The sequence below is a fragment of the Acanthochromis polyacanthus genome, chromosome 6, assembly GCF_021347895.1.
Source record: "Acanthochromis polyacanthus isolate Apoly-LR-REF ecotype Palm Island chromosome 6, KAUST_Apoly_ChrSc, whole genome shotgun sequence".
In the NCBI taxonomy this organism is placed as follows: Eukaryota; Metazoa; Chordata; class Actinopteri; family Pomacentridae; genus Acanthochromis; species Acanthochromis polyacanthus.
Genome location: NC_067118.1, coordinates 26,991,844 through 27,019,420, shown reverse-complemented (window position 1 = coordinate 27,019,420; position 27,577 = coordinate 26,991,844). Strand labels below are relative to the sequence as shown.

At 40.2% G+C, this 27,577-nt stretch overlaps 2 protein-coding genes across 3 annotated transcripts; both read right to left on the bottom strand.

Annotated features, from left to right (window-relative positions):
- Positions 1–284: 284 nt before the first annotated feature.
- On the bottom strand, positions 285–7,162 carry tuba5 (tubulin alpha 5). Its single transcript, XM_022188086.2, has 5 exons — positions 7,003–7,162; positions 4,616–4,841; positions 2,806–2,954; positions 1,009–1,689; positions 285–935 (listed from the first exon to the last, which is right to left on the bottom strand). The coding sequence occupies exons 1-5, from the start codon at positions 7,003–7,005 to the stop codon at positions 642–644; spliced, it is 1,353 nt and encodes a 450-aa protein (XP_022043778.2). The 5' UTR covers positions 7,006–7,162; the 3' UTR covers positions 285–641.
- Positions 7,163–12,568: 5,406 nt separating this feature from the next.
- Positions 12,569–27,573, bottom strand: LOC110946540 (kelch-like protein 12). Of its 2 annotated transcripts, XM_022188065.2 has the most exons (13): positions 27,219–27,573; positions 27,001–27,120; positions 25,649–25,875; positions 25,218–25,371; positions 23,908–24,125; positions 22,384–22,533; positions 22,153–22,267; positions 21,963–22,069; positions 21,682–21,877; positions 21,394–21,552; positions 18,688–18,786; positions 18,422–18,608; positions 12,569–13,507 (listed from the first exon to the last, which is right to left on the bottom strand). In XM_022188065.2, the coding sequence occupies exons 2-13, from the start codon at positions 27,056–27,058 to the stop codon at positions 13,381–13,383; spliced, it is 1,797 nt and encodes a 598-aa protein (XP_022043757.1). In that variant the 5' UTR covers positions 27,059–27,120; positions 27,219–27,573; the 3' UTR covers positions 12,569–13,380. The 2 variants fall into 2 exon arrangements, with proteins under 2 accessions (XP_022043757.1, XP_022043763.1); XM_022188071.2 differs by lacking the exon at positions 27,001–27,120.
- Positions 27,574–27,577: the final 4 nt, after the last annotated feature.

Here is a 27,577-nt window from a genome sequence, read left to right as displayed (position 1 = left end):
TGAAAGTGAATTTTGGGCAAAGGGCATAAAAAGATCTGATAAAAACAACTGTGTGATTTCATTAATAACTGATTGTTCTTACTTTGCTTGCAAATTTGTCTTAAGGTGTTTGGGTTTATTCTGCAGTATGTAGGACAGCAGCAGACAGGAAATGTAAGCAGAACGGGGGAGGGGAGCGTGCAACAAAGATCCCCTGCAGCATCCTTAATGGGGTTGTGGTAAATATGTGGTACCGTCTTAGAGCGCTGAGACCGCCGTGTCTGTAAAAAGTTTCACACACAATATATCAAGACAAGCTTTATTTCAGACCACAATTCAAATTCAACTTTGATCTTTGAATCTAAAGGTGGCACTATAAAAAACGAGGCCGTGAGAAAGGTCATTGCTTTGTCCTAAGAGCTGCAGTAAAAAGCATCTGGACTTCTCTTTTTGGTTGTTGAAGACACTCATGGTATTGAAGAGGCTTTTTCAGTTCTCAAACTGAAATCCAGTCACTTTTCACCAACCTTAGGATTACTATAACCTGAATAACTGAGAATCTACACAGATATGTCAGGACTTAGGTTAACTCTAGCTTAAAAGACATAATATAAAATCAGGAGACAAAAACTGCTTTGTTAGCTCAGCCTAAGGCCTCAAGATTAGCATTCATCATCATCATTTTCAGAATCAGGGTCAATTTGGCCCATTTCCTCGTAATCTTTTTCCAGACAGGCCAGGTCCTCTCTGGCCTCTGCAAACTCTCCCTCCTCCATGCCTTCACCCACGTACCAGTGGACAAAGGCTCGCTTAGCATACATGAGGTCAAACTTGTGGTCAAGGCGAGACCAGGCCTCAGCGATAGCGGTGGTGTTGCTCAGCATGCACACAGCTCTCTGGACCTTCGCCAGGTCTCCACCAGGAACAGCAGTTGGAGGTTGGTAATTAATGCCGACCTGTTGAGACAAAGAGGATGCTCAGTGAGAAAGGATCTCCGGCTGTATTCCTTACCTTCACACTGCGACTCACCTTGAAGCCAGTGGGGCACCAGTCGACAAACTGAATGGAACGTCGGGTCTTTATGTTTGCGATGGCAGTGTTCACATCCTTTGGGACGACGTCGCCTCGGTACAGCAGGCAGCAGGCCATGTACTTGCCATGACGAGGATCACACTTCACCATCTGATTGGTCGGTTCAAAACAGGCGCTGGTGATCTCGGACACGGTCAGCTGCTCATGGTAGGCCTTCTCAGCAGAAATGATGGGCGAGTAGGTCACCAGAGGGAAGTGGATACGAGGGTACGGCACCAAGTTGGTCTGGAACTCCGTGAGATCGACGTTGAGGGCGCCATCGAAACGAAGGGAAGCAGTGATGGAGGAAACTATCTGACCGATCAACCTGTTGAGGTTGATGTACCCAGGACTCTCGATGTCCATGTTGCGGCGGCATATGTCGTAGATGGCCTCATTGTCCACCATGAAGGCACAGTCGGAGTGCTCCAGGGTGGTGTGGGTGGTCAGGATGGCGTTGTAGGGCTCCACCACAGCAGTGGACACCTGGGGAGCTGGGTACACCGCAAACTCCAGCTTGGATTTCTTGCCGTAGTCTACAGACAGACGCTCCATCAGCAGAGAGGTGAAGCCAGAGCCGGTCCCCCCTCCAAAGCTGTGGAAGACCAGGAACCCCTGCAAGCCTGTACACTGGTCCGTCTGATGAGAGGGACACAACAGTCTTTACTGATTTAAAGCAGAATGAATGAATGTTCCTCTGATAAGCTTTTTGAAGATTCATACTAAGATTCAGTCTCTGCTAGTTCAGTTCTGATGTCAGCAGGCAGGTGTCATCAACAAAAAAGACTCTAAAACATACAGCACACTGTTCCAGCAGACAGAAAAAGTTAACTAACTTATGAACAAACTGTAGCATTTAGCAGCTAAAGGACCAGATGTTTACCCCAGCAGTTGGTGGAGACCAAAAATGGAGTTAAAATAGAGAGCTTTATATGTATTGTGTAAGCACGAGGATGGGATCAGTTTTCTCATCTGACTCTTTGCAAGAAACCAAATGTACTTATTCCCAAAACATGGGTGGCAGTTATGTTGGTGCTCTGGAGCTCAAAAAACCCACAGGAGATGGGGCTGTTTGGGGCATTTGTAAGTTCTTCACTTTACTGTAGGAAGGTTTGAGATGACAGATGTTGTGAATTGGTGCTAAATAAATCAAACTGAATTGAATTAAATTGGAATGGTGAACACCCACCAAAAATCTTGCAGTGAATTTTAGAAATTTCTCTTGACAAGTTACTCTTGTCCTGCTCCCACTGAGATTTTCTGATCAAAGGTGACCAAAAATGCTGCATTGACTTTTACTTCATCAAAGCTACTGCAAAGGTGATAAATATTCAACATATGGTGCTGTCTTCCAATTTAAATGTTCTGGAAAATAATGTGTTTCTTGCTTGGTGTCAAAGGGAATTTCTTTTTCAGTTATTTTTATTTGTATGACTGTTGGTTAGATGACTGACATCCGACCAACAGCAGGCCTATGGTGACATGTTGGTAGTCGCAGAGGTAAAAGTGTACAATGTTTGATGCAACAAAAATGTTCCTGTTTAAGATGAAGCTTTCTCAGCACTCAGAGAGACCGAACTGTAAATACAGACCAGAAGGTTCCTGTGTCTTGCTGATAAATTAGTTTAGAGCTTGTGTAATAAGGAAGGAAAAAATAGGAATTGCAATAATAACATCCTCTCAGGTCTCTGTAAATGTGACATTTATATTTATTCATATGAAGATTCCCAGTGCTTCCCTCACATTATTACTGACCATTTTACGAACACGCTCCATGACTCCATCAATGATTTCTTTCCCAACAGTGTAATGGCCACGAGCGTAGTTGTTGGCAGCGTCCTCCTTTCCAGAGATCAGCTGCTCGGGGTGGAACAGCTCTCTGTACTTCCCGACCCTCACTTCATCTGGAAAGACGGATTTAATTCAGAACAGACAACAGCAAATGTGGATCTATAGTGTATCATCTTAGCTGTAACGTTATATTTAGATTTAATCGACACTAATGTGGTAAACTCATGATTAACTTGAACATTTTTACAGTCTAGAGCTGAAGACATATAAAAGATATCAACAGTATTGGACTGACTCAAAGGAAATTTTGTGTAATATGGTGCATAAAAATATTTTTTAAATTTAATGTAATAATGGAGCTGTTTCATGGAGGTTTTCACGGGTGTCAAACATGCGGCCCATGGGCCAAAACCGGCCAATAAGAGGGTCCAATCTGGCCTGTGGGACGACTTTGTAAAATGTAAAAATGACAGAGAAGACATTAACTTCAATTTGTAAATTTATTATAAATTTGAAATAATTCTTAGATCATGACAAGTTGTTTTGATCATAAAGTAAAATATTAGATTGTTCATTGTTCTTCTGTTGTTTTGTGTCCAATATTTGTACTATTTTGTCTTGCTTTTATTGTTTGTTGTCTTTTTTATTGTTTGTCTCATGTTTTTGTTGTTTTGTGTTTCCTTTTTGTCTCACTTGTGTTTTTTGCCTCATTTTTGCCATGTTGTGTGTCGTTGTTGTTGCTTTGTTTCATGCTTTTGCCATTTTTTGTCTCATTTGTGTCCATTTTTTTGTTGCTTTACATCTTTTTTGTCTAATTTTTGGTCTCTTTTCTGTTTTGTTCCGTGTCATTTGTCTCATTTTTGTCTTTCTGTTACTCTCTTTTGTTGTTATGTCTCATTCTTGTAATATTTTGTCTTGTTTTTGTTGTTGTTTGTCTTTTTTACAGCAAAATACTATATCGTTCAGTTCCAGATACCTGTGACTAAACGTTTTGTTCCTTTGTAAACACTCTGTGATCTGTAAGTTGTAATGTGTAAATGATAAACTGAGGTATGATGTTGCTGAAATTGAATTTATTTTTCTTCAGAAATTTGAGGTTGTTCATATTGTTTTGTAAAAAGATATTTCCTTAAATGAGAACATTTTCACAATGTACTTTTTTGTACAAAAACAAAGGAAAAAGTTGGAGTTGTGGTGATTTATTGGTTATTGTGCTGCGATTTCACTGGTCTGGTCCACTTGAGATCAAATTGAGCTGAATGTGGTCCCTGAATTAAAATGAGTTTGACACCCCTGCAGTATGCAGTAACAGAACGGAGAAAATCAATGTCAAAAATATGAATAATGCTCGGCACACATCAGCCCCAGCACTGAGCTGATTAACATTGTGTGAGCTGTGCTGCTCAACAGGACACGACAGAGGAGAGTCAGTCTGGTCAAGACAGACAGAATTTGGAAAATATTTGAAGTATTTTTGATCTTTTTGGAGAATTTCATGTTTTCTGACCTGGGAGAGAATAAAAAAAAATGTTTTTCATGTCCATTGTATTGAACACTGCACTGTACATCCTGATATTTACACAATGTACACTGAACAAGTGGTGAAGGAGTCACCACTGCGCTTGTTGCTAGGATACCAGTGTTACCTGCATGACCCATGTCGATGGAGATGCGTCACATCATATATAAGACACATGTAACTGGACGCTGGGAGTGGTAATAAAAGACAGACAAAGAAGTTAAAAATAAACCCATTTAATGGACTCAGACTCACCAACCACTGTGGGCTCCAGGTCGACATATATCGCTCTTGGAACATGACGTCCAAAGCTCCCAGTGTTGAAGAAAGTATTAAATGGATCTTCTCGGGAGTTTGCTTCTGCAGGGAGGTCCAGGAAGACGCCATCAGGACCGACGCCGTGCTCGAGGCAGAAGAGCTCCCAGCATGCATTTCCTGTCTGGACACCCGCCTGGCCCACATGGATGGAGATGCACTCTCTCTGTGCAGAACAAGTAATTCAATTCAATTAAAAAAATTTTCATTTGTCCCCAAGGGGCAGTTAAAAAGGGCATGAAAAAGCAGCTTAAAAAGGACAACCAAGCAAGACACACAATTACACATACAAAGAGACAAATCAACATTAAAAATAACACTGTAACATTAAAAGTAACGTAGGTTGGTCAACATTCAAGAACATGACAACACTCACATAGATCACATTGCACGAAACTGAGACAGAAACATATTCTACAAGCTACTCTCTGCACCACCCTGAGACATTTGCTCATTTGTTTTCATCTAAATATAGACAGAAGGTCATCATACTATAGAGGTATAAATACTGGAGTAAAATCAGCCTCTGTGGTAGCCTTGGTAAACCCTTAAAACTATGAATGATGAACAGGCAGCTTATTTTTGATGTGATCAAAAAGTCCTGAGACTGTGAAGATAAAAAAAGGCTGCTATCCCTGCGTTAGACTATGGATGTAGTCTCCTTGTGCAGAGCTGCTCTGCTCCCAGTGCTTCTGCCATACTTGGGATGCCCCCTAAAGCCTGAGATCAGCAACTTTTCAACTTGAATTTCATTTTGGGGAGGAAGAGGACACTGTAGGGAGTCTGTGTAGATTTTCAGTCATCCAGGTTAAAGTATTTCCAACATCTACAGAACATGGAGTAAAGAAGCCTCTTGGACGAGAGGGGAAGAAGCAAAAATCAAAGCCATAGTGCTGTTCAGGTCATTTGCACCAAACGTTCTCCCTTAGATGCCTCAGAACGGTACATTAGAGGTCAACGTTGACAGTCTGACACCGGGTGATGAATTCACAGAGCTGAACCAGGTGAATGTTAAAGAAAACAATGAGCATGCTCTTGCTTGTGCTCCTGACCCGATGCACCTTCTTCGGTCTTGCAGGTTTTTCCACTGAAAACTGTTTGTTCTCTGGATCGTAGCCGTGGACCCCACACCCAGGGATCAAGGTCACAGAGAAACAGGCTTTGACATGGTGATACTTTTGCAGGTCCATGGTGAAATTACAAATGTGCGCTTAAAAAGTCACCCAGAGTCCAGCAGGAACAGAATCTGTACTTCCTGATCGCACCTCCTACTTTCACTTACGTACCTTGACAGGACTCTTTGGTTAAAATTAGAATTTTTCATCTGAACTTTCATTGTCTGATTTTTACAGCTTCAACTTGAGTAACTAGATTTTTTGGCCTCTTTAGAATTTTTTCTAATCAGAATTTGACTCATGAAATTTGGGTCATCATGGTAACAGTAATGGAGCTTTCTGCTACAGTTTGTGAACCCAAAAAACAGTCAAACAAAAAGGTAGAATTAAGTCTGAGTAAAACTGCAAAATGAGAAAATAAAAATCGAACAAAGTGATATTTCAGTTCCAACAGAAAGCATTAAGGATTGTTTAAATTTCACAGCTGCATATGATGCATCTGGACATCTTTGGCTTCCCATATCTACACATCTATAAGTTTAAATTTTGGACCTCCTATAAAATACAGATTTGGAGCAAAAATACATTAATATTTAAATTCCAACAGTGGTTCAATTTCACAATTAATAAAATTCAAACTCACGCAGTGCAATGCAAAAACATCTGACGGTAACTTATTTCTCATATTTGCATCAGCTCTTCTAATTATGTCAAGTGTAAACACATCAAAAACTAGATGGGCTCATTCCAACCCTTCACTGGCTTTCAAGCACTTCCAGCCGTCATGTTTGAACATGTTGAGAATTTTGGCTGGTATCCCCCGAAGGGAGAACATCCCTTTAGATGATTTTCTGGTTGTTGAGTGACATTTATAAGACATGGGTTGACTAAAGCGAACATGAACATTAATAAAGACATCCAGAGAGTAAAACATTCACCGTGCAAAAGGCTACAAGCTGAAGATGAAGTGATGCAGGAGGGTGTCGATAGAAAACACAAAGAAACTAAAAATCCATGCAATAATCAACACAAATGGACCCAACAGTTCAAATACATTCAGTGCAGTGTTGGGGAGGTTAGAGACATTACACATGTAGACAGAACATTCAGAAAAAGTAGTATTTATACTACTTTGACTATCTAAAATAGTATATATTATGTTACACACAATTTATGAACACAAAAGAGCAAATGCCCCTGTCATTCTCCTACCATGTTGCTGAAGGTGACAGTAGCGACAAGCTGTGTTGTTGGTTGTTTGATCAGCAGTATTTCCTCTGCAGCGTCCCGGGACGAGTAACGAGTCTCCGCCACCACAGTGCTACTCTGTCCTGTTGGCTTCCTGCTGCTCTTTATATGTGCAGACGTCTCCCAGGTGTCTGTCTGTCTGAGTAAAGGTGCTGATTCAGGGCTTTAGGAGGAGGCGGCGGATAGATAAAGGGAGGGAGGGATAATAACTCTACTCCCACATTCTGTAAGTTCTCCCTCAAAATGTTGTTTTAGTTGCTTTTTTGACTTGCCGTTACTTGCGTGAAGAAAAAAAGCCTTTTCACAGAACTTCAAACAGATTCATCATTTTTCTGGCATCAGCTTTGCTTCTCTGTCTTTGAACCTGCGATGAGATGTGGATGAAGTACTCAGACTCTTTATTTCAGCTGTAAAAATATGAAAGATATACGTGCTTGCATGCCGACGAATGACCTGACATGATTATCTCTCATTATGAGATTGTTCTCTGGAGCTGTTTTGATTGTTTCACTTTGGAAGTTTAGTCCAGTGGGTCCCGTCTGAAGAATAAAAGCATAAACATGAGGGGTCTGGTGGGGAAGAAAAACAGTTCTACCAAACACATTTTTCATAGAGAGTCATTTTACCTCCTTTGAGTCTCAAACAATTACTTAAATCGTGTAAGAATTTTACAGAGTTTTTTTGGTGGAACGCCTCATAATGTTAGCTTTAGCTCTATCTTTACCCATATTTGTAATTTCTTCTACATTTCCACAAATCTTTTAAACAAGATGCCACAGATATCATCAGACAGAGGAAACCTGGACAACGCAGCTTGCCTACTTCGGTGGATAAACTTGATCCTCTCTTCATGCTCCTCTTTAGCCTTTTAACCTTCCTGATATCCTCATTTACAGGCACCAAAAAATATGGTTTCCTTGTCTGAAAAAAAATTGCAAAAAAATTCCACAGATTTCAGAAAATTTGCAAAACCTTCAGGAAGAAAATTCCAATAATTTCTGAAAAGTTTCCCTTAAAAGATTTATTTAAAAAAAATCCTCCAAATGCGGCAAGAAAATTCTTGCAAATATTTTCAAAAAATGAGTAAAAATCTTCAAAAAATCCTTAAAATATCTAAAGTGATTACATATATATATACATATCAGTAAAACTTCTATTTTCTTTAAGAACATTCACAAAAAAAATCAAGCAAATTTCGCTGGATTTTGGTTGATTTTTTTGGTGGATGTTCTTAAGAAACATTTTTAACATTTATTTCTTCCAAAAAATGTTCAAGGATTTCCCAAAAATGTTGAAAATGTGGACATCAGAAGTTTCACTGTTAAAATAAAGTTTTTTTTCCCCACGTTTTCAAACTTTAAAACGGGTCAATTTCAACCCGCAGGATGACACGAGGGTTAAATAAAGGTTTGATTACAGCAACCTTAAAAGCCTGTGGTACATAGCCTGTCACTAGAGGGAGACTGATCAGATCTAACATTGAAGAATTAATCAAAGAAAAGCCTCCTTGAACAGTCCAGTTGGGATAGGATCCAAAAGACATGTTGATGGTTTAGAACAGGGGTCGGCAACCCGCGGCTCCGGAGCCGCATGCGGCTCTTTTAGCCCTCTGTTGTGGCTCCCTGTAACTTTGGAAAATGGTTGATGCTAGAGGTACGGACCCGTACCCGTAGCATCTGTACTAGAGGTACGGACGTGTTAAGGTCACTGAAGAGCTGGCGATGGTTAACTACTATTTGCTGCACATTACAGGCAGTTTATATGAATGACTTTGACGGCGAACATTGTATAATTTAGCTAAAAATACACCGTCTCCTCTCACACTTTACGTAGACAAAGTAGTTTTTACGCTTTTAGACGCCGTGTCTAAATTGTTTGAAGTCCAGTTCCTATTAATTAGTTTACCGCGTTCAGTGGTGGAAGCGGCTGACGAACTCCATTGCAAATGTTCCCATTTAATTTCGGACGCTAATTTACAAGATAAAATTAAGGATGTCGAATATGAAACAAACACTCGTGAATGGTGAGGAGTAGCTCTTTAATTCGGCATGAATTTAAAAAAAAAACATTTACTCGATTTACTGTGATATTGTGAGATTTGTTTGTAGTGATGTAACTTAGCCATTCAACAGAGTCCGCTAACATTAAAGTGACTGTGACAGTGTCTGTGTTGACAGACGCAGAAAATACGTCAGGGTTTTGTTTAGGTTGTTAGTATGTAATAGTCTGTCGCTACTTTTGAAGGTAAAAAAATACTTATAGTTTGCTGGCTGTTAGTTCCGCCATTCATTCCGCAGATTCACCTCGAATCACGGAAGCGCCTTCATCAGCGTCGCCGGCTCATTAATATTTATGTACGTCGGATTACCAGCCAATCACGAAGCGCGTTCATCAGCCGGCTCATTAATATTTATGTACGGCTCATTAATATTTATGTTAAGGGAAAGTGCCGTATCCGTAGGCCACAGGCTACGGGTACGGGTCCGTATCTGTAGACACTACCTTGGAGAATAAATTGTTCTGTCTTTCAGGCGCGTTTCAATGCATTTTAATATAGAGAATTTTATTATGAAATTACCGCTCTTATTTTGACGTGTCACTCCACCGGATGTGCAGCTGGGGTTTTTTCCCCCTGGGACATGAGAGCGCATAAGTGATGCAGAGAAGATGGAGAAGCAACACCTGTAGTTTCATATCGTTTTGTACTCAAGAATAGCAAGCCTGTATGTTAAAGCTCCACTCCAAGAAAGACACGTCTTGTCTTTTAGTCAAAAGTACTCGTGATAGGGTAATACACGTTACTCGAAGGAACACGGCTCGATGTCCAGGCAGCAGGTCAGAGAGTCAGAGGAGTGTCGTCTTGGAAAATAGGGCAGCGACTTACCGGAGAAAAGTTATTAGCTTAAGATAAATAGATAAATAGATTTTACAAGTTAAATAGACATTCGCAAAATATTGATTTCCAGCTAACATTAGGTAACATATGAGGTCCAGGAGCAAAAATGACATTAACCAAGTAAGATAAATGTTAGTGGAAGGACACAATTTAAAAAATGAATCTATCTAATTAGAGGCTTTGTAATTAATTAATCACGACTGATTAACAAGGGCATAGAGGTAAAAAAGCGATATATGCAATGTTGTCTTCATTTTAAATGCGAAAAGGATTTTGCGGCTCCTGGTGTTTTCTTTTCTGTGGGAAACGGGTCAAAATGGCTCTTTGAGTGTTAAAGGTTGCCGACCCCTGGTATAGAAGAACAAACTGTTGGAAGTTAGTTCAGAGAGATGTATAGAAGTGAAGAAGTCTAAATATCCATCAGGTCTTACAGCCAATTCTAAACCAACTGTACTCCATGATACATCTGTGACAGTTGAAGGAAGGGCGGGGTGAATTTTTTTTCTCTGATTGTAACAATTTTATCTGTAAAGAAGCACAAGAAGTCATTACTGCTCAGTAACTGACATTGAAACCAACAGAGAATGTTTCTTTTTCTTTTTTTTATTCCCTTCCTGCAAGTAAACCAGATGTAATTCCATGGAGGAATGATGACTGTTTTGCATTGTTTTCTTTTGTTGATTTTAGTGCTGCAGCGATTTCCTGTTTCACTTGTCATGACGATTCACCACTTACCATGAAGAGTTTCAGTAAACACGAGACTTGTTGTGATGTGTGTTGAATTACCAGCAGTTTCTCCATTCAGTGTTCATTTTAAGTACGTGTATGGAAAAATGAAAGCAAAACAAGCCTCATACTTTGGTAAATTTCAACATGACAAAAACATGGAAGCAACTTGAAATTTTGCATATAGAATGACACTACATTGACCACCAGCTGTGGTGCTCCTACAAATGAATCAACATCACCAGTTTAAACATGTCAGAGTACCAAAACACTGAACACATCAAATTCTACGGATGCTAAAGGCCTCAAAAGTTGGTAAAATGTCAACAGAAGACTGTGTTTTCCATTTTCAAGGGCAGACTTCAAAGATATGACCTCTGCTGGAGCCATTCAGTCATTTAGATCTACTGCAGACTGTTTTTTATTCACCAAATTTCATACCACTGTGCTCTGAGGATGACAATACAAATATTCCTCGATCTGGAAACAGATGAAATTCTCAAAATTCATCCCAAACATTAAAACATTATCTACCTTGTCGCTGATGAGATTATTGTTCACAGTGATTATGCCGTCCTTGTTTCTTGTGCTGTGGTTTTAATGTGTTTGTAATCTTGACAGGATTGGAAATGAGAGAAACCTCAATGTCCTTTCAAGAATAAAGGTTTGAATGAATGAATGAATGATACCAGAGGGATGGATCTGACCGAAAATGCTCTAAAACTTGTGACTTATCAGTTCTAGGTATCTTTGGCCTAAACACTCTGATTTATCAGCTGTTCTTTACAAAATGAAAAACATTTTTGCATTGAAGAAGACTTGAAACTAGCAACTGAAAGCATAAACTTATTAGGAAAATGTTTATTGAGGTAACAAATCAAGAAAGAATTAGAGCCATTCTGAATAACCTTTCTCTTTGCAATCAGAAGAGTCGCCCCCTGCTGGCTGGTACAAATAATGCAGGTTTAATAGCCTAGCCATGCTACACCCATGTTTCTGATGGCACAAGGGTCTAGGGAAGCTCGACAGGGAGGGAGGCGGGCTAAAAGGTTGTCTATCAAATCCCTCTGCAGCAATTGGGTAGGCATACAACCAATCAACGCAACGAATAGGCTGACGTAGTTCCGAGAGCATCGGCGGATTGTGGCTAAGTCCCATTAGCTTCACAACCAGTGGAACCGCGGAGCCAACTGGTATATTAAGGATTTGCCATATCCCGTCGGCATAAGTCCAAATACGTCTTTCTTCTCAATGAAACACTTCAGTGCCGTCCTTTGTTTATCTTTCAAGTTGAATTTTAGCTTCAAATCTTTAAGGGCTGTGGCCAAAGCCGAGTCGAAAGATAACTGTTTATTGTGCGCCGGTTGTTTCTGTCAGAATCGTCACGCCTTCTGACTCTACACTTCATGGTGATTGGTCCGGCCAGTTTTAGGAGAATCCAGCCTCGAGCCTTATGGAGGGTAACTAGACCCACCGTGGCAGAGAATTAAATTCGTTGCCGTGGGTTGTCTAGCGCGGCTAGGCTACAGGTTTAAGGCACTGCTTCCACTTTCCAGACCCAAGAGTTATACGTCCATCTTTCACATCCAGTCTACGGTGGAAAAGCAGAAACGAGAGCAGATTGGAGGTGAAAGCAATAAATTTGCAGCATGCACATGTTGACTTTCTACCATTTCTTCATGATAAATGGACAGATTAAGTTGTACAGTCATAACACTGATGAATCCAGAGCTTTGTTGAATGAAACTGCTTTAAGTGTTGGGATGGTTCTTTCTCTGTGGATGCGAGTGAAGACTTTTCTCACCAGAGATGCCACTGAATCGGCTGATGACGTGTGAAGCGAAATTGCAGTGTTCTGTCTCTCTGCATCACTTAACAGGTGTTCAGATGCAACACAGATAAAATGTGTCTGTTCTCAGTGTGTTTATTTACTTCCCAGGCAACAGTGATGTTTGGACATCCTACATGTACATGTCCAGATCTACATGCATGCACCTCATGATTCTGATCATTCAATTTTGCCAAATTAACGGACAAAATACTGAAGAATAACCAGCACAATTCAGTCATGTTCTATAGCAATATTTCTAAATATATCTTCTGAGAGAAACAGTAAGTAATAAATCCTTTTTTTAATAAAGTGATTCAATCTAAAAGCACTGTTTACAGGAAGAATTACAAAAAAGGGCTAAATTATTGACCCATTAATGACCTTGCAAATGCCAAATGAGTTCACGTGATAATAAGCTTATGTGGCGAAACTATCATCAAAGTCAAATGGGAGGCAACATGGATGTTCACTGGCCAAAGTCATAAGGCATATAGCAGCAGCTGGAGTCTAAATCTGCTCCATCGTCTTCTTATGATGAGTAGAAATATATTGCACTTTGAAGATAAACTGAAAAAATAATCTCACAGATAACGACAGACACAAGTACCACTGAAGAGAGTCATGCAAGTGGTGATGGGCTCCTTGGAGGCCTCTTTTGAGGTGAAGTCTACCACGGCGAAGCTGAATCTCTGTTGCACAGTCTGAGTGGTGAAGGTTTAACCGTCCTTCGGAGGAGGCAGCTCAAACATCTTTCTTTTAAGAGTACCTGTTTGCATACCGGCGACCAAACATCTCCCTTTGTGGCTCTGTTTTAGTGGCATTATAGCAAAGTCTAGCTGCCCGTGCTCCCGCCTGCTTTTCCTCTTGTGGTTCTTGTTCTTGGCAAATATCACTTTTCTCGTAGAACACAGACGCCTGCATCGCACCGCTGAGTCGCCATCGAAGTGACGACCTCCCAGGAGTCGATCACCGGGTCGTAGCATTCGATACTGCTGAGGAGAGAGTTCCCGTCATATCTAGAGTAAGAGAGGAACAAAGAGTTTCAATCATAGGAATAAACTCTGCAAAGCAACACAGAGCTGAATGAAAGCATGATTTTAAAAGGTCACATTACCAAACTGTGATATGGTGGCTGCAACACACTGTACCGGTTAAACTAAGACTAAAGCTCCACTCTGGTCATTGATTAAACCTCTAAAATTTTATTTCTTGTATCAGAAATAAATATTTAGAAAGTAGCCAAGGGGTATTATAATTATATGAATAATAACTGTATTTGTATGGCACCTTTCAGAAGAACATTCACAAAGTGCTTTGACAAGTAGACCATAAGGGAAATAAACAAAAGGGAAATAAAAGAGAACTTTACTGGAAGGCAAGTCTATAAAAGCGAGTTTTAAGAAGTGATTTAAAAGAATCTACTGATTCGGAGAGCCTTATTTCCTCAGGCAGATCATTCTAAAGCCGAGGAGTTCTGATGGAGAAGGCCCGGTCACCCTAGGATTTAAGCCTCGACTTTGGAACAACTAGGAGGGACCCATCTGAGGATCTAAGGCTGTACGAGGGAACGTACGGGGTTAGCATGTCTAAAATATAGCCAGGGGTAAGGCCCTGGCAGCTTTAAAAGTGTATGACCCCTGATGCTCCGATACAGTGTTTTTATCTGCTGATTACTATCTTTGGGGTGCATAAAATGAGACCTGTCACACCTAAGCAATTTTAAAAATTCACGTAGAACACTGTCACACGTCAGATGCAGTAGAGATCCTTTATAATATAAAAAAGTGTGGTCACAACAGTGCAAACCTTTTCTGTTCAGGAATTTGTGCATGTCAAGTGGACAGGATTGTTTCAAGAATGATGATGAAAATGAGTAGATGTCTGATTCACCTTTTTTATAACATTTATTGGTGTCAATGGTATGTACCTCGGAAATAACAACATACTAAAGATTTTCTTGGAATTTATGGCAGTTTTGCCCTTTTTTACAGCATTTTAACACCCTACTGGTTGCCAGACTGGTTACCACTGCAACTGTACACCCAATACTACTCAAAATCTTTCTATTGAATCCACTGAACCCCAAAACTCTTGCTCATCATTGCTTTATGGCAGAAAACAGTCCTTGGACACCAATCTCAAACATTTAAAATTGCTACAGGGTGACGGGTCCAGACCAGCCTAAACCTCATGTTTTACAGGACAAAGATAAATAATCAGCAGAGAAAATAAACTGCATCGTAGAATTAAGGACTCAGGGGAAGTTGGTCTTGGCAGCCAGAAGAAATTCCTAGATTTGCATTCCCATGCCCACACCAGTGCTGACTTGAATGTGGGTTGTGGACGCACACTGAGTTCCAGTTGTACTAAAATATTCCCACTATAGGGAACGTGTTACACTATCACTCATATAGAACATAGAAATTTGGACAGGGCTCCTGTGGATATTTCTGAAACATTGACTCTGATTTTGCACTATGTACAGCATACAGCAGCTGGTCATGACTGGACTGCAGCACCATGTTAGGGACTACTCTTCAGGAGTGCTGAACACAGTGGTGGACAGAGCGCAGGATTCTTGGAGAGTTAAGAACTTCTAATTGTGTTACGACACTGTAGACGGGAAGCATGTAGAAATCAAAGCACCTTTACAATCTTGCAGCGACTACTTCATCCATTCATCCATCATCTATACACTAAATAATCCTCAACAGCTCACCTACAACTCTACTGAAACACTGCGAGACTACTCGGTGCTACAAGATGATACAGAAAGTTCAGCCTGTAAGTTAACTATACGTCAGTGTGTTTGCCATCAGTACGCTGCAGTTTTAAGGTGGAACCGCTCAGCCACGGTGCTCTATAATTCTGAAATTTCATTGAGCAGACACTTTTATCCAAAGCAACATACATCTAAGACTGGATATAACACAAGCAAGGATCTAGTCAGGAGAATCAACCTGGATAAGTGCCATAAAACAAGTGTTGCATGATTGCTTCGCTCATGAGGCGTCTTCTAGCATTTAAAAACACTTGTTAACAAGGTAGCAAACTAGGATTTCTTTAAGGGGGTCTTTCAACTGAAGTGAATTCAACTATTATGTTGAAACTAGTTGTGTTTCACACTACAGCTGTCTTTGTGTATTTCTACTAGAAAGACATAAGCTACTTCTTCAAAAGCAGAGTGTGAAAAGAATCATTAGCAGAAACACTAGTGACTCCTGTTCAGTTGGCAACGACTGCAAGAACTCGTCTCATAACAAAATGAAAAAATGAAACAAACTGATGCATTACCTGATTCAGAGTGTTTGAATTGGAGTTTTCTCTGTAGCTCATTTACCACTGAATTTATACCATTTAAAGACACATAGCCTGTGTCTGGAAACTGGATGTTACATTAGTGCTGATAATCAGGATAATCTTTGTCAATTATCCTGTGGGTAAAACTTCACACTTTGATGAATACTGTTCTGTAAATCATGATTTAAGGAGAAGTTTGTGATTAGGCTGAAAAATGGGAGACTGAACAAAAAGGAGAGGGCCAATATGACGAAAAAAGCCCAGTGTTACACCAGTGTAAGGGTCTCAGGGGTTTTTCTGACTCAAAAACAGACACCATGCATGATCGGTCCACATGCACTGATGACTATTCATCATCATTCATTCATCATTTGACAGCAGTCTATTTATTTTTCTGTCATTTCTGAACATTTGCTAAACAAAAATAACTATTTTGCTTGAGTAAATGAAACCCCAATAGACAAAACTGGTTAAAAATGGAACGGCTATTTTTATTCCTCATTCCTATCGCTGGTGATTTTCCCTCAGTGCTGGCAAAAATCTCTTTAGGGAGGCCGCCAAAAAGTTCTCTGTGCAGGAAAAACCCTGGGTCTGCGTTGGTGGAGGCGTGTTGCTTCACGTACTGGAGAGAAACACAATCTAAGAAGTCTTGTTGAAGCAACAGATCTGTGAGTTTAAAGGCTGATCAGATATCAACCAACTGCACTGCAGTTTATAATACTGTAATATGATTCTCCCTTGCACTGCATCAGAAGCTGAACAAATGCTGAACAATGTGTGTGTGTTTTAGCCGGGGTCCCCTGGGTTTGTACCCCCACAGCTGCCATTTAAACTAATGACTGGACTTGTTTTCATGCAGGGCTAAGGTCGGTCTGAATGGGGGCTACTAGCTGGGATATGCTGGTTTTACACTGTAACTTACAGTACATGTCGAAACTAAAACATTTAATTGCTGGTTCTTATGTTTGCGTGCCAACTTCAAATCTATGTTCAATCCAGCCTTCATTTAAAAGCAGGTCTGGCTCTTTTAAATGTTTACTGTAATACTATACTTGTTCAGTGAGAGTATTCTCTAAATACCGGCTGTAAGGGGACCCCCCACCGACTTCACTGTGCTGTCAAACTAAAATCCACCACAATCTGTGGAAAAATGCTATCGGAAGTTCAGCCAAAGACCATATCAAGCTTCATTTATAACCAAAACCACAGTTTCTTTGGAACAGAATTCTCTACTTGTGTTTCCCCAGAGAGTGTGTCTTGTTATCACAGGGACAAAACATGTGCACTGAACCTTCACATAGCATGGCTATTTCAGACTTTTACTACCAGAGTTTGAGTCTATGTTTTTGCCTGCCCCATTTCTAAAAAGGCAGTATTTCTATAAAGTATCACTTCATGGTCACTATAGAGAGGAGGGTGATATAACAATAGCAGTATGCACCGCTGACAGACACTTCATCAACAGCAGTAAATAGAATGTTCTATGGAATGATCAAAGTTTCCCCTCCACGATACAGTGGTTGTACATGAAAGCACAAAATGTAAACACAAAGTCTGGTTGCAAGAACACAAAGCGTGCTCGCTTTCTGGCTCATAGCAGTCTGTCATGCTTTGATACTGAAGCTTATTCTCCCTCCAGCATGAAACCTGCTGGACCACAGCTGTCTGAGCCTCCCATCTACCCTGTCCACACCTCACACCACCACCAGTGGCTGAGGCTGGCAGGGAGTAGTGTGATTGCTCTTGTGAGATGAGCTTTGTGGTCAAAAAGCATCCATGACTTTGTGACTCTTCACCTAAGTGATACAGTGCTGGTGACCTGCTCTGTAGAGTCCCCGTCCTGTCACAGTCCTGATTCAGAGCAGGCACTTAGAACATGAACCTCAGTGCAGTGTGATGGTTTCATACTGTGTGCATCTCCGCGTTTTATTTCCTTTCTTTATTTAAAGTGTATCAAGGTGAGGTGATTCCTTTGTCATTTGTATTTCCTTCATATTTATGTGTGTAAGTTTATTAATTCATGTGTGTTTTTTATTATGCTTAGATTAAAATATGTTATGTTTGAAAGAAGAATGGTTAAATTCAAACTAAGCCTTTTATTTCCATGCCTTTATTAAAAGTAGGTCATTAACCCCTTGATGCCTGAATTTATTGACAATTAAATAAAAAACATTTTTTGTGTGTTTTTGCTTTCTAGCCGATGCTAAAATAAGCAGTGATTGTTAATTTATTTATTACACATAGAACATAGATACAAAGATATATAATAATAAATAACAGATGTATAATAATTAGGTCCCACTCTGACAGGTCCTATGAGAAACCAGTGCTTGCAAAAGGTTCTGAGGTACGTATTGAATCTGCACAAACAGGCACTGAAGGAACAATATGCTGCTATCTCGGCTGCAGTCTGAATGAAAGGGGTATGTTGCAGATTCGTGACAACTGGCACCAAGGGGTTAAAAAATCATCAATAACTGCCAATGTTGACAGAAATAAAACATTTTATTAGGATGAATTTTTAAACTTTATCGCCCATCCCTAGGTTGAACCCACTGCAGCACTTTCAACATACATGCAGCACAAGACTGTTTAAGGCCAGTACCACACGAAGGAGTACGCTTTCTCACCCAGCGATGGCGTAGAGTCGTCCTCGGAGAACGGTTGCTCCGACGTAACATCGAGGAGTCGTCATACTGGCCACAGTGGTCCAATAGTCTGTTCTGATGTTGTAGACCTCAACAGAGTCGAGGTGTGAAACGCCATCAAAACCTCCCACGACGTAAATGTGGTCGTTGAGCAGAGCCACACCAGCCCCTGACAACAGTATGGAAGCGTCACACAAACACTCACACAGTTAGAAGTAATGTTTTCCTCCATCTGTGTTCTTACTTACCTGACCGCTTGGTGGCCATGGGCGTGACACTGGTCCAGTGGCCTGTGTGTGGGTCATACCGCTCTACTGAATTCAAGATATTTAGTCCATCGTAGCCTCCTATGAGGGAAGATCAGGGGAAAATTTAGAGACGGAGGGGATCACTGACGTATCAGTTTGTCTACAGGCAGAAAATTATGATTTTAGGCAGTTTTTAAGCAAAGATGTTAAATTGTTCCCTCTTCTGACTTTCTCATTTCTTCGGATTTTTTGCTTTGGTTTGTCTCAAGTGTGAGTGAATTGAATATGATCTGGAAAATTTGGTGAAAAACAAACAATTTCATCGGAACTCAGCAAGCTTAAGATATGTTGCTGGACACTGGTCACCTAAGACAATGACAATGCTGTCACCAGAACAGCTTAAACTCCACATGCTTTATAATCATAACAGTACATACACACGTGGACAAAATTGTTGGTACCCCTCAGTTAAAGAAGGAAAAACCCACAATTCTCACTGAAATCACTTGAAACTCACAAAAGTAACAATAAATAAAAATTTATTGAAAATTAAATAATCAAAATCAGCCATCACTTTTGAATTGTTCATTAACATAATTATTTAAAAAAACAAACTAATGAAATAGGGCTGGACAAAAATGATGGTACCCATAACTTAATATTTTGTTGCACAACCTTTTGAGGCAATCACTGCAATTAAACGATTTCTGTATTTGTCAATGAGCGTTCTGCAGCTGTCAACAGGTATTTTGGCCCACTCCTCATGAGCAAACAGCTCCAGTTGTCTCAGGTTTGATGGGTGTCTTCTCCAAATGGCATGTTTCAGCTCCTTCCACATATGTTCAATGGGATTAAGATCTGGGCTCATAGAAGACCACTTTAGAATAGTCCAACGCTTTTCTCTCAGCCATTCTTGGGTGTTTTTGGCTGTGTGTTTTGGATCGTTGTCCTGTTGGAAGACCCATGACCTGCGACTGAGACCAAGCTTTCTGACACTAGGCAGCACATTTCTCTCCAGAATGCCTTGATAGTCTTCAGATTTCATCGTACCTTGCACACTTTCAAGACACCCTGTGCCAGATGCAGCAAAGCAGCCCCAAAACATTACTGAGCCTCCTCCATGTTTCACCGTAGGGACAGTGTTCTTTTCTTCGTATGCTTGGTTTTTGAGTCTATGAACATAGAGTTGATGTGCCTTACCAAAAAGCTCCAGTTTGGTCTCATCTGTCCAAAGGACATTCTCCCAGAAGCTTTGTGGCTTGTCAACATGCATTTTTGCAAATTCCAGTCTGGCTTTTTTATGAGTTTTTTTCAGCAGTGGTGTCCTCCTTGGTCGTCTCCCATGAAGTCCACTTTGGCTCAAACAACGACGAATGGTGCGATCTGACACTGATGTACCTTGGCCTTGGAGTTCACCTTTAATTTCTTTGGAGGTTGCTCTGGGCTCTTTGGATACAATTCCAACGATCCGTCTCTTCAATTTGTCATCAATTTTCCTCTTGCGGCCACGTCCAGGGAGGTTGGCTACTGTCCCGTGGGTCTTGAACTTCTGAATAATATGAGCCACTGTTGTCACAGGAACTTCAAGCTGTTTAGAGATGGTCTTATAGCCTTTACCTTTAAGATGTTTGTCTATAATTTTTTTTCGGATGTCCTGGGACAATTCTCTCCTTCGCTTTCTGTTGTCCATGTTCAGTGTGGTACACACCTTTTCACCAAACAGCAGGGTGACTACTTGTCTCCCTTTAAATAGGCAGACTGACTGATTATGAGTTTGGAAACACCTGTGATGTCAATTAAATGACACACCTGAGTTAATCATGTCACTCTGGTCAAATAGTTTTCAATCTTTTATAGAGGTACCATCATTTTTGTCCAGGCCTGTTTCATTAGTTTGTTTTTTTAAATAATTATGTTAATCAACAATTCAAAAGTAATGGCTGATTTTGATTATTTAATTTTCAATAAATTTTTATTTATTGTTACTTTTGTGAGTTTCAAGTGATTTCAGTGAGAATTGTGGGTTTTTCCTTCTTTAACTGAGGGGTACCAACAATTTTGTCCACGTGTGTAAGCATTGTGCAGCACATGTAGCAGAGTGTGTATCAGAGTTAAACACATGCTGTGGAGTCAGGCTATGTCTTCATGGTTCTATAGTTCCCTCAATAATTAAGCAGAGCTGAAATTGTTACTCACTGTACTGTCCAAAACATAGAAAGATTTCTTCATATAAAATGTGTGTAACATTGTGGCTGCTTTGTTTTGGAGAATATGCGTCTTTCAGAGTCAGTCAACTGTCAGAGTATTTTGTTGGTCCAGTTCAAACTGCAGGAGTATTTGAGGGCAACGTGTGCAAATTTATGATGACTGAAAAAGAGTCCAAAGTATGCAGGGACATCTTTACTACAGACATGGACTGTGGACTGTCTCATGAGTCAGGCAGCCAAGAATTACCACTGACTCAGGTCAGGAAAAGCTTTGAAAGACAAACTCTGAAACATGCTCAGTGCAGCAGAAAAACATTTAGAGAGATGGACAAATATGTGAACATAAAGGGGGATGGGTCTTTTTTTAAAATCATGGTTATATTTGGACCAGAAATGTAATTAATAAGTTGGAAAAATGATCGGCAATTAATTGTAGATCACTTGTAGCCATAATATGTTTGTTTGTGCCACCAAATATTGCCAAAGTGTTTCTCCATACCTAGACAGTATATAAGCCCACTGGCCACCACCAGACCAGCTCCTTCTCTTGCTGTCTGCATATCTCCCAGCATGCTCCACTGGTCGATGTTGGGATCATATCGCTCCATGCTGGTATGACGTCGGCTGCCATCGAAGCCGCCGGCAACATAGATCATGTCTGTCGAGAGCCAAAATAACACCACAAACTATTATCTGCTCTCATGAGAAAGAAAAGAAGCCATTGGGGATTTCACAGAAAGGAAACACCATTGAAAGTGTGAGTCATTTGGCACGAACACTCACTCACCTCCAAGTGTTGTGGCTCCAGCAAGGCCACGACGCACATTCATGGTGGCCACAGTGTACCAAACGCCATCCTCGTCTGCGGTGTAATCCAGGCACTCCACAGAGCTGAGCCTTGACCGGCCGTCGTAGCCTCCGATCACGTAAACTCGATCGTGGAGAGAAACGGTGGCCACATAACGCCTTTTCCGTGCAATATTCTGTTAAAGACATGCATGTCTGTATCAGCCAAACCCCTGAGATAAAAAACACCACAAGGCTCTCTTTAAGATATTCAACACTCACGGGTAGAAAGCTCCATTCTTGTGTTTTGGGATCATATTTCTCAACGATGTCTATTGGTGACTGCTGGCTGCCAAACCCACCTATAACCAGCAGGACTTCTTTGGCACCTGAAAAGAAAACCAAGTGGATTACAAAGCTGCTTTAAGAGACGTGCATTTAGCTAAATTGCAGGTGAAAACCGGATTCCTACCTAATCTGGCTTGTGTGCGCGGGCCCTGCATCTCGCTTCTCAGCTCGGGTCTTAAGTGGAATTTCTTGGCCTCATCAACGAGGTCTCGACATGGCAGGCTACACCGAATGAGAGGCTGAAACATGTGAAAACTTGCTTAATTACAGTGTGATAAAAACTTCAACAGACAATCCTTCACTGCGCGCTTGGCGTATGATTACACAACAAACCGCTGTGTGTCGTCTGGCTCACCTCAGCATCAATGACATCTGTAATGTAGCGAGGAGTAAGAAGTGGCATCCGAACAAACTCGAGCATGTCTGGCAGGTACGGCTCTCGCTCTTTTCGGTTGTGTTTGACCCAGTTTAACACGGCTTCAAATACAGGCTCCTCCGAGTCCACCTACGTACAGACAACGTTTTTAGTAGGATGAAGAATTCCAGCATTCACAGTAAATGTCCACACATTAATTTAACATTTAACAAACAGTCGCACTGTAGGTATTACTGTTAAAAGTCCAACAATTTCTGCTGTTTCTGTATTTGTAAAGCCACAATGTGCAACAGTAAAACAGTGAAGTCTCCTAAGGGTTAACCCTCATGTTGTCAGAATTGACCAGATTTAAAGTTTGAAAATGTGGAAGAAAAACATATTTTCACAGTGAAACTTCTGATGTCCACATTTTCAACATTTTTGTGAAATCTTTGAACATTTTTTGATGGAAAAAAAAAGAAATTTTAAAAATATTTCTTTAAGAACATTCATATAAAAATCAACCAAAATCCAGCGAATTTCGCTGGATTTTGGTTCATTTTTATATGAATGTTCTTAAATATTAGAAGTTTTACTGATGTATATGTAATCCCTTTAGACATTCTTAGGATTTTTTTTTGAAGATTTTCACAAATTTAAAAAATATTTACAAGAATTGTCTTGCCAAATTTGGAGGATTTTTTTTAAAATAAAACTTTTAAGTGAAATTTTAAGGAATTACTGGAATTTTCTTCCTGAAGGTGTTGCAAATTTTCAGAAATTTGGGGATTTTTTTTTTGCTGAATTTTTGGATTTTTTTTCAGACAAGGAAACAACACTTTTTGGTGCCTGTAAATGAGGACAACAGGAGGGTTAAACAAGTCACCAACTCTCACCCACAAACCCTCAGAGATGACAGAGAATACTTTAACTGAAGGCAAATTAAGCGTGACTGCGACGTTCGTGTACGGTCTAGTTATATTTTAAAAACAACAAAAATGACAGGAAGAAGAATTGACAGAATTGCTCATCTATAAATCATCGAGTGATAATAACTGTGTTTTCACGAAGTAAGGCATGTGGTTGGGAAACAGGAATTTCCTGAGAACAAAGACCAACTTAAATCAGTTTTACTTCTCTGCAATTTCATTATCAGGCCAATCCGCAAAACTGAGGGGTGGGGGGCACCGACTGAGAAAACAACAGGTCGGTACTTGCATTTCTCTTTTCGCGCTCAGATGTTTGACATGTGAGCTGTAAAAGTCAAGCTCAGTTCACACTTTTTAATCAAAGCCAATTTTCAGGTATCTCAACATAAATTTTCACTTGTTCTGGTTAGTGCAGGTGTTCATTCATATTTGTATTATAGAGCAAACATTCTCATTATAACACACAGCTTTCAGGTGCTTCAAACAGCTAAATTATGTATCCATAAGATTCAACAACAAAAAATCATGCTGCTTGATTTTTTTCTGCTTATCATACAGTACGTGTGCAGAAAACCTCTAGAAATCCTTAGCCTACCTGGATTTCATCACATTTTATAAGTTTTTCAACTTCTGTCTGGCTCAGCAGCATGAACTCCTCATGCTGAACCACCTCGGAGAAATGCTTCTGGGAGAAGAGCTCAGCGGCCTGCATCAGGTCAAGGCAATTGTGAGTTTCGGCAAAGTCTCGAATACCCAGACAGTTGGAGGGATCGAGCTGGCTCTCCAAAAAATCACAACATGCCCTTTTCACCCCTAAGGGAAAACAGCCACACATTTGTAAATACACACATCTATAATTTGAATTCAGACAACTCCTGATCAACACACAAAGTCATGATTGAATGCTTAATTTGGAAACTTGAATAGCCGTTCATAAAAATAAAGAGCTCTTGCATGGTCATGTTAAGAATGTTTTTAAGAACTACATTTCGTTACCTCGCAATAATGTCTGCATTTCCTCTCACGTACAGAGAAAGACTGAACTGTAGAATGATACAGTATCATGTATAATGCAGTAGACCTGCTGGTTGTGAGTACAGAGAGTCAACACACCCTCAGCTGTGCTGCTCAGATACAAGTATGCATCACTGCATTTCGAAGAAAAATTGCTGGAGCTGGTTCATCAGCTCTATCGCTGACCACTGCCAAGACAGACTGTATGTGTGAGTATGACTGCAGCCTTCAGATGACACAGCTGTCACTGTGACAGTCACAGTGGCTCTGCTTCTAACATTTATGCCTGTGACATGTTTGTCTTTAAGGACGTAAGACTATAAATGCAGCTACAGTGTGGGTGTAGTGATAGTTGTGCTGGCTCAGCCTTGTCTAGAAGTTACTGTAGTCCTGAACTTCTGCTGTGTGTTGGTAACATGTCTGTCTTAGAAGCACTGAAGAGTGCAAACTAAAGAGTTTCCCTAAACTGGCAGCATATTAGAAGTGGACGGGACCAATAAACGTTCATTTGGATCAGAGGAAACATAAAGCACACTGCAATGGAAACACAAAGGTAGCTCTTAAAACCATTCTCACAGTAAATTTCCTGACCATACAGTTTGCAAAATTAGCACGACCTTGGCTAGTATAAAAGGCACAGAATAAAAAAAACAACAAATTTTAGTTTCTGCTGAAATCAGTATTTGCCACTATAACAGGATGAGCTTTCTGGCTTCTAAAACTAGCAGTAGTCACTGAAATGTGTTTGAAATGTGTATTTAAAGGCTTTTAACACTCTCTAAAGACTTTCTCTGAGGTACCGAAATTGCTTTTCAAGACCTGCAGACCCCCTGTGCCTACACTAAGTGCACACTTAGCAAATCATGGTAGAGCAGACATCCATAAACTTACCTTTGAGCTGCAGCAAACAGGCTGCAGGAAGCAGCTCTTGTACATTCTCTACTGTGACAAGCACAGTCTCTGTATAGACAAAGTCCAACAAGATCTCCATAGTTGATGCAGTGAGCCCCTGAATGTCAACAAAAGATTTCCCCTTTTCTGCAAGCTGCAGGACCACAACAGAAACATATAATTGAGGGATTACTTGTGAGCATGAAGTGTTATCCTGTAATTTAGTGAAGTCTAACACCGATTGAAGACTCCCAGAAAACACAAGAATGAAAAACAGACAATACATTTATTTAACTGAGGCATCTGTTTCTCTGGAGAATAAACACTCTTATTCTACGAAATCTTCCAAGCCATGTGTACTGCATGCAACATGTTTTGTTATGGCAAAGCATTCAATATATTTTGTGTAAACTTTAAGTAAAAATGTGTACCTCACTGGTGAACATGGCACAGAAGTAGTCACTGCAAGCAGCCAAGACAATCCGGTGAGCTGGAAAATCAGTGTTCTCCACCCTCAGAGTGATGTCGCAGAGTGTGTTGCTCTTGCGAAGTGAGTTCATTGCATTGAGGATGGATTTGGCATGGGAGTTGGTCATGATGTCTTTGGGAGCCATGCTGCCTTGAGAGTCTCTCAAGGACCTCAAACTATTCAAGGAATCTAAAATAAACACACAACCTCTGTTGAAAAAATCCTAACTCATCACATCCTTGTTATTGTTACACACCTGGCAAACAAGTATGGAAATATGAAGTGATAATATGTGTGAAAACAGTGTATTAGAGCAGCAACAATTAGTCAACTGATTGATTAGTAAGTCTACTGAAAATTCATCAGCAACCATTTTGATGATTTAGTAAGCACATTAGTTATTTTAATGCAAAATTATAAATACTAGTTATTTCTAGTGTGTCAAATGTCAGATTGGAACATTTATTTTTCACATATGATAATAAACTATGGATTCTGGACTGTTGTTCAATATAAAAGACATCTGATGTCACACTGGTCTGTGGGAAATTACGACAGCCAAGTGAATTGTTTTCACAGTGAAAAAAAATCTTCAGCTAATAACAGTAATTCCATTATTTTCTGCCTTACACTATGTAGGTGTATAGCATTGGTGTGTAATGAATAGTACTGGAACAAAAAAAATCCATTAATTGGTTTGAATAATTCTTTCCAGCTTCTTAAATTGAAATGTTTCTTAGTTTCATTAGTCCTCTAGAACAGTAAAATGAATACCTTTGAGTTGCGGACAAAAATAAGACATTTGAGGACATCCTTGTGCTTTGGGAAATATTGATGTACATTTTCCCTGTTTTCTTACATTGTTAATAAACCAAACAGTGAAACGGTTAATTGAGTAAACTGCTGATTGATTAACTGACAATGAAAATAACTGTTTATTGCAGCATTAGTAATGTGTGTGCGGTTTCAATAGCAGTATTGTGTTGCACAGTGAGAAATATGATACAATGCATACTTGACAACACTTACAAATAGATTTGAGAAACAAACATAGAAAGTACATGCAAACACTGTGCTTCAGTTCAGCTTAGATGTGTTGATTCTTAACTAGAGTATGTCCAATTTGTAATATTTCACTGCATTTTAGAAAGAAAGTGATATACATTATACTAGCTCATTTCATTTATGCAACAGTGGTGAGTTGAGATATTTCTTGCAGGTAAATTCAAATGAAAAATTCGTGTAGAAATGTGTAAAATAGTTTGTACTTCTGATGGAGTATTTTTGCACTGTGGTATTGCTAATGCAACTTACCGTTAAAAGATCTGAATACTTTTTCCACCACTGGGAGGCAATAACTATAGCTACACATTAGCTAGCAGCAGCAGCAGCAGCCAACGACAGCTGACGGCTAACGCCAACGCCAGACAACAACTAGGAAAACACAGCTATACAAAGTGAGCTGATGGCCAGAGGAAGACAACACATGAAGCGACACACACAAAAGAACTTGTCAAGAATTTGCATAATACCTGTCGCAACGGTAAAGCTGATTCAAAACGTCTAGCTAAGTTGCCTTGCTAGCTAACGTTAGTAGCACCAAAGTCCCTTGTCCCAGTTCTTGCTGTCAGTCACACTGTCTGAAGAAAGCCATTCAACTAGCGCTAATCCATGATGACCTCCGCTAGGTCACACTATGCGCAGCCACCTTGAGGACGTATGAGTCTGAAATGTCAAATTAGCCTCATATTATCCCAGATACGATTTTTATCCAGCTACAATGTTTCGTTGACTAAACTGCAGCAGGTCACACCAGCGACTCCACAGATAGGACGTAAACAGACCATTACGTGGGTGTGCGTGCGCGCTCCCCGCCAAGCCGTTACGTTCC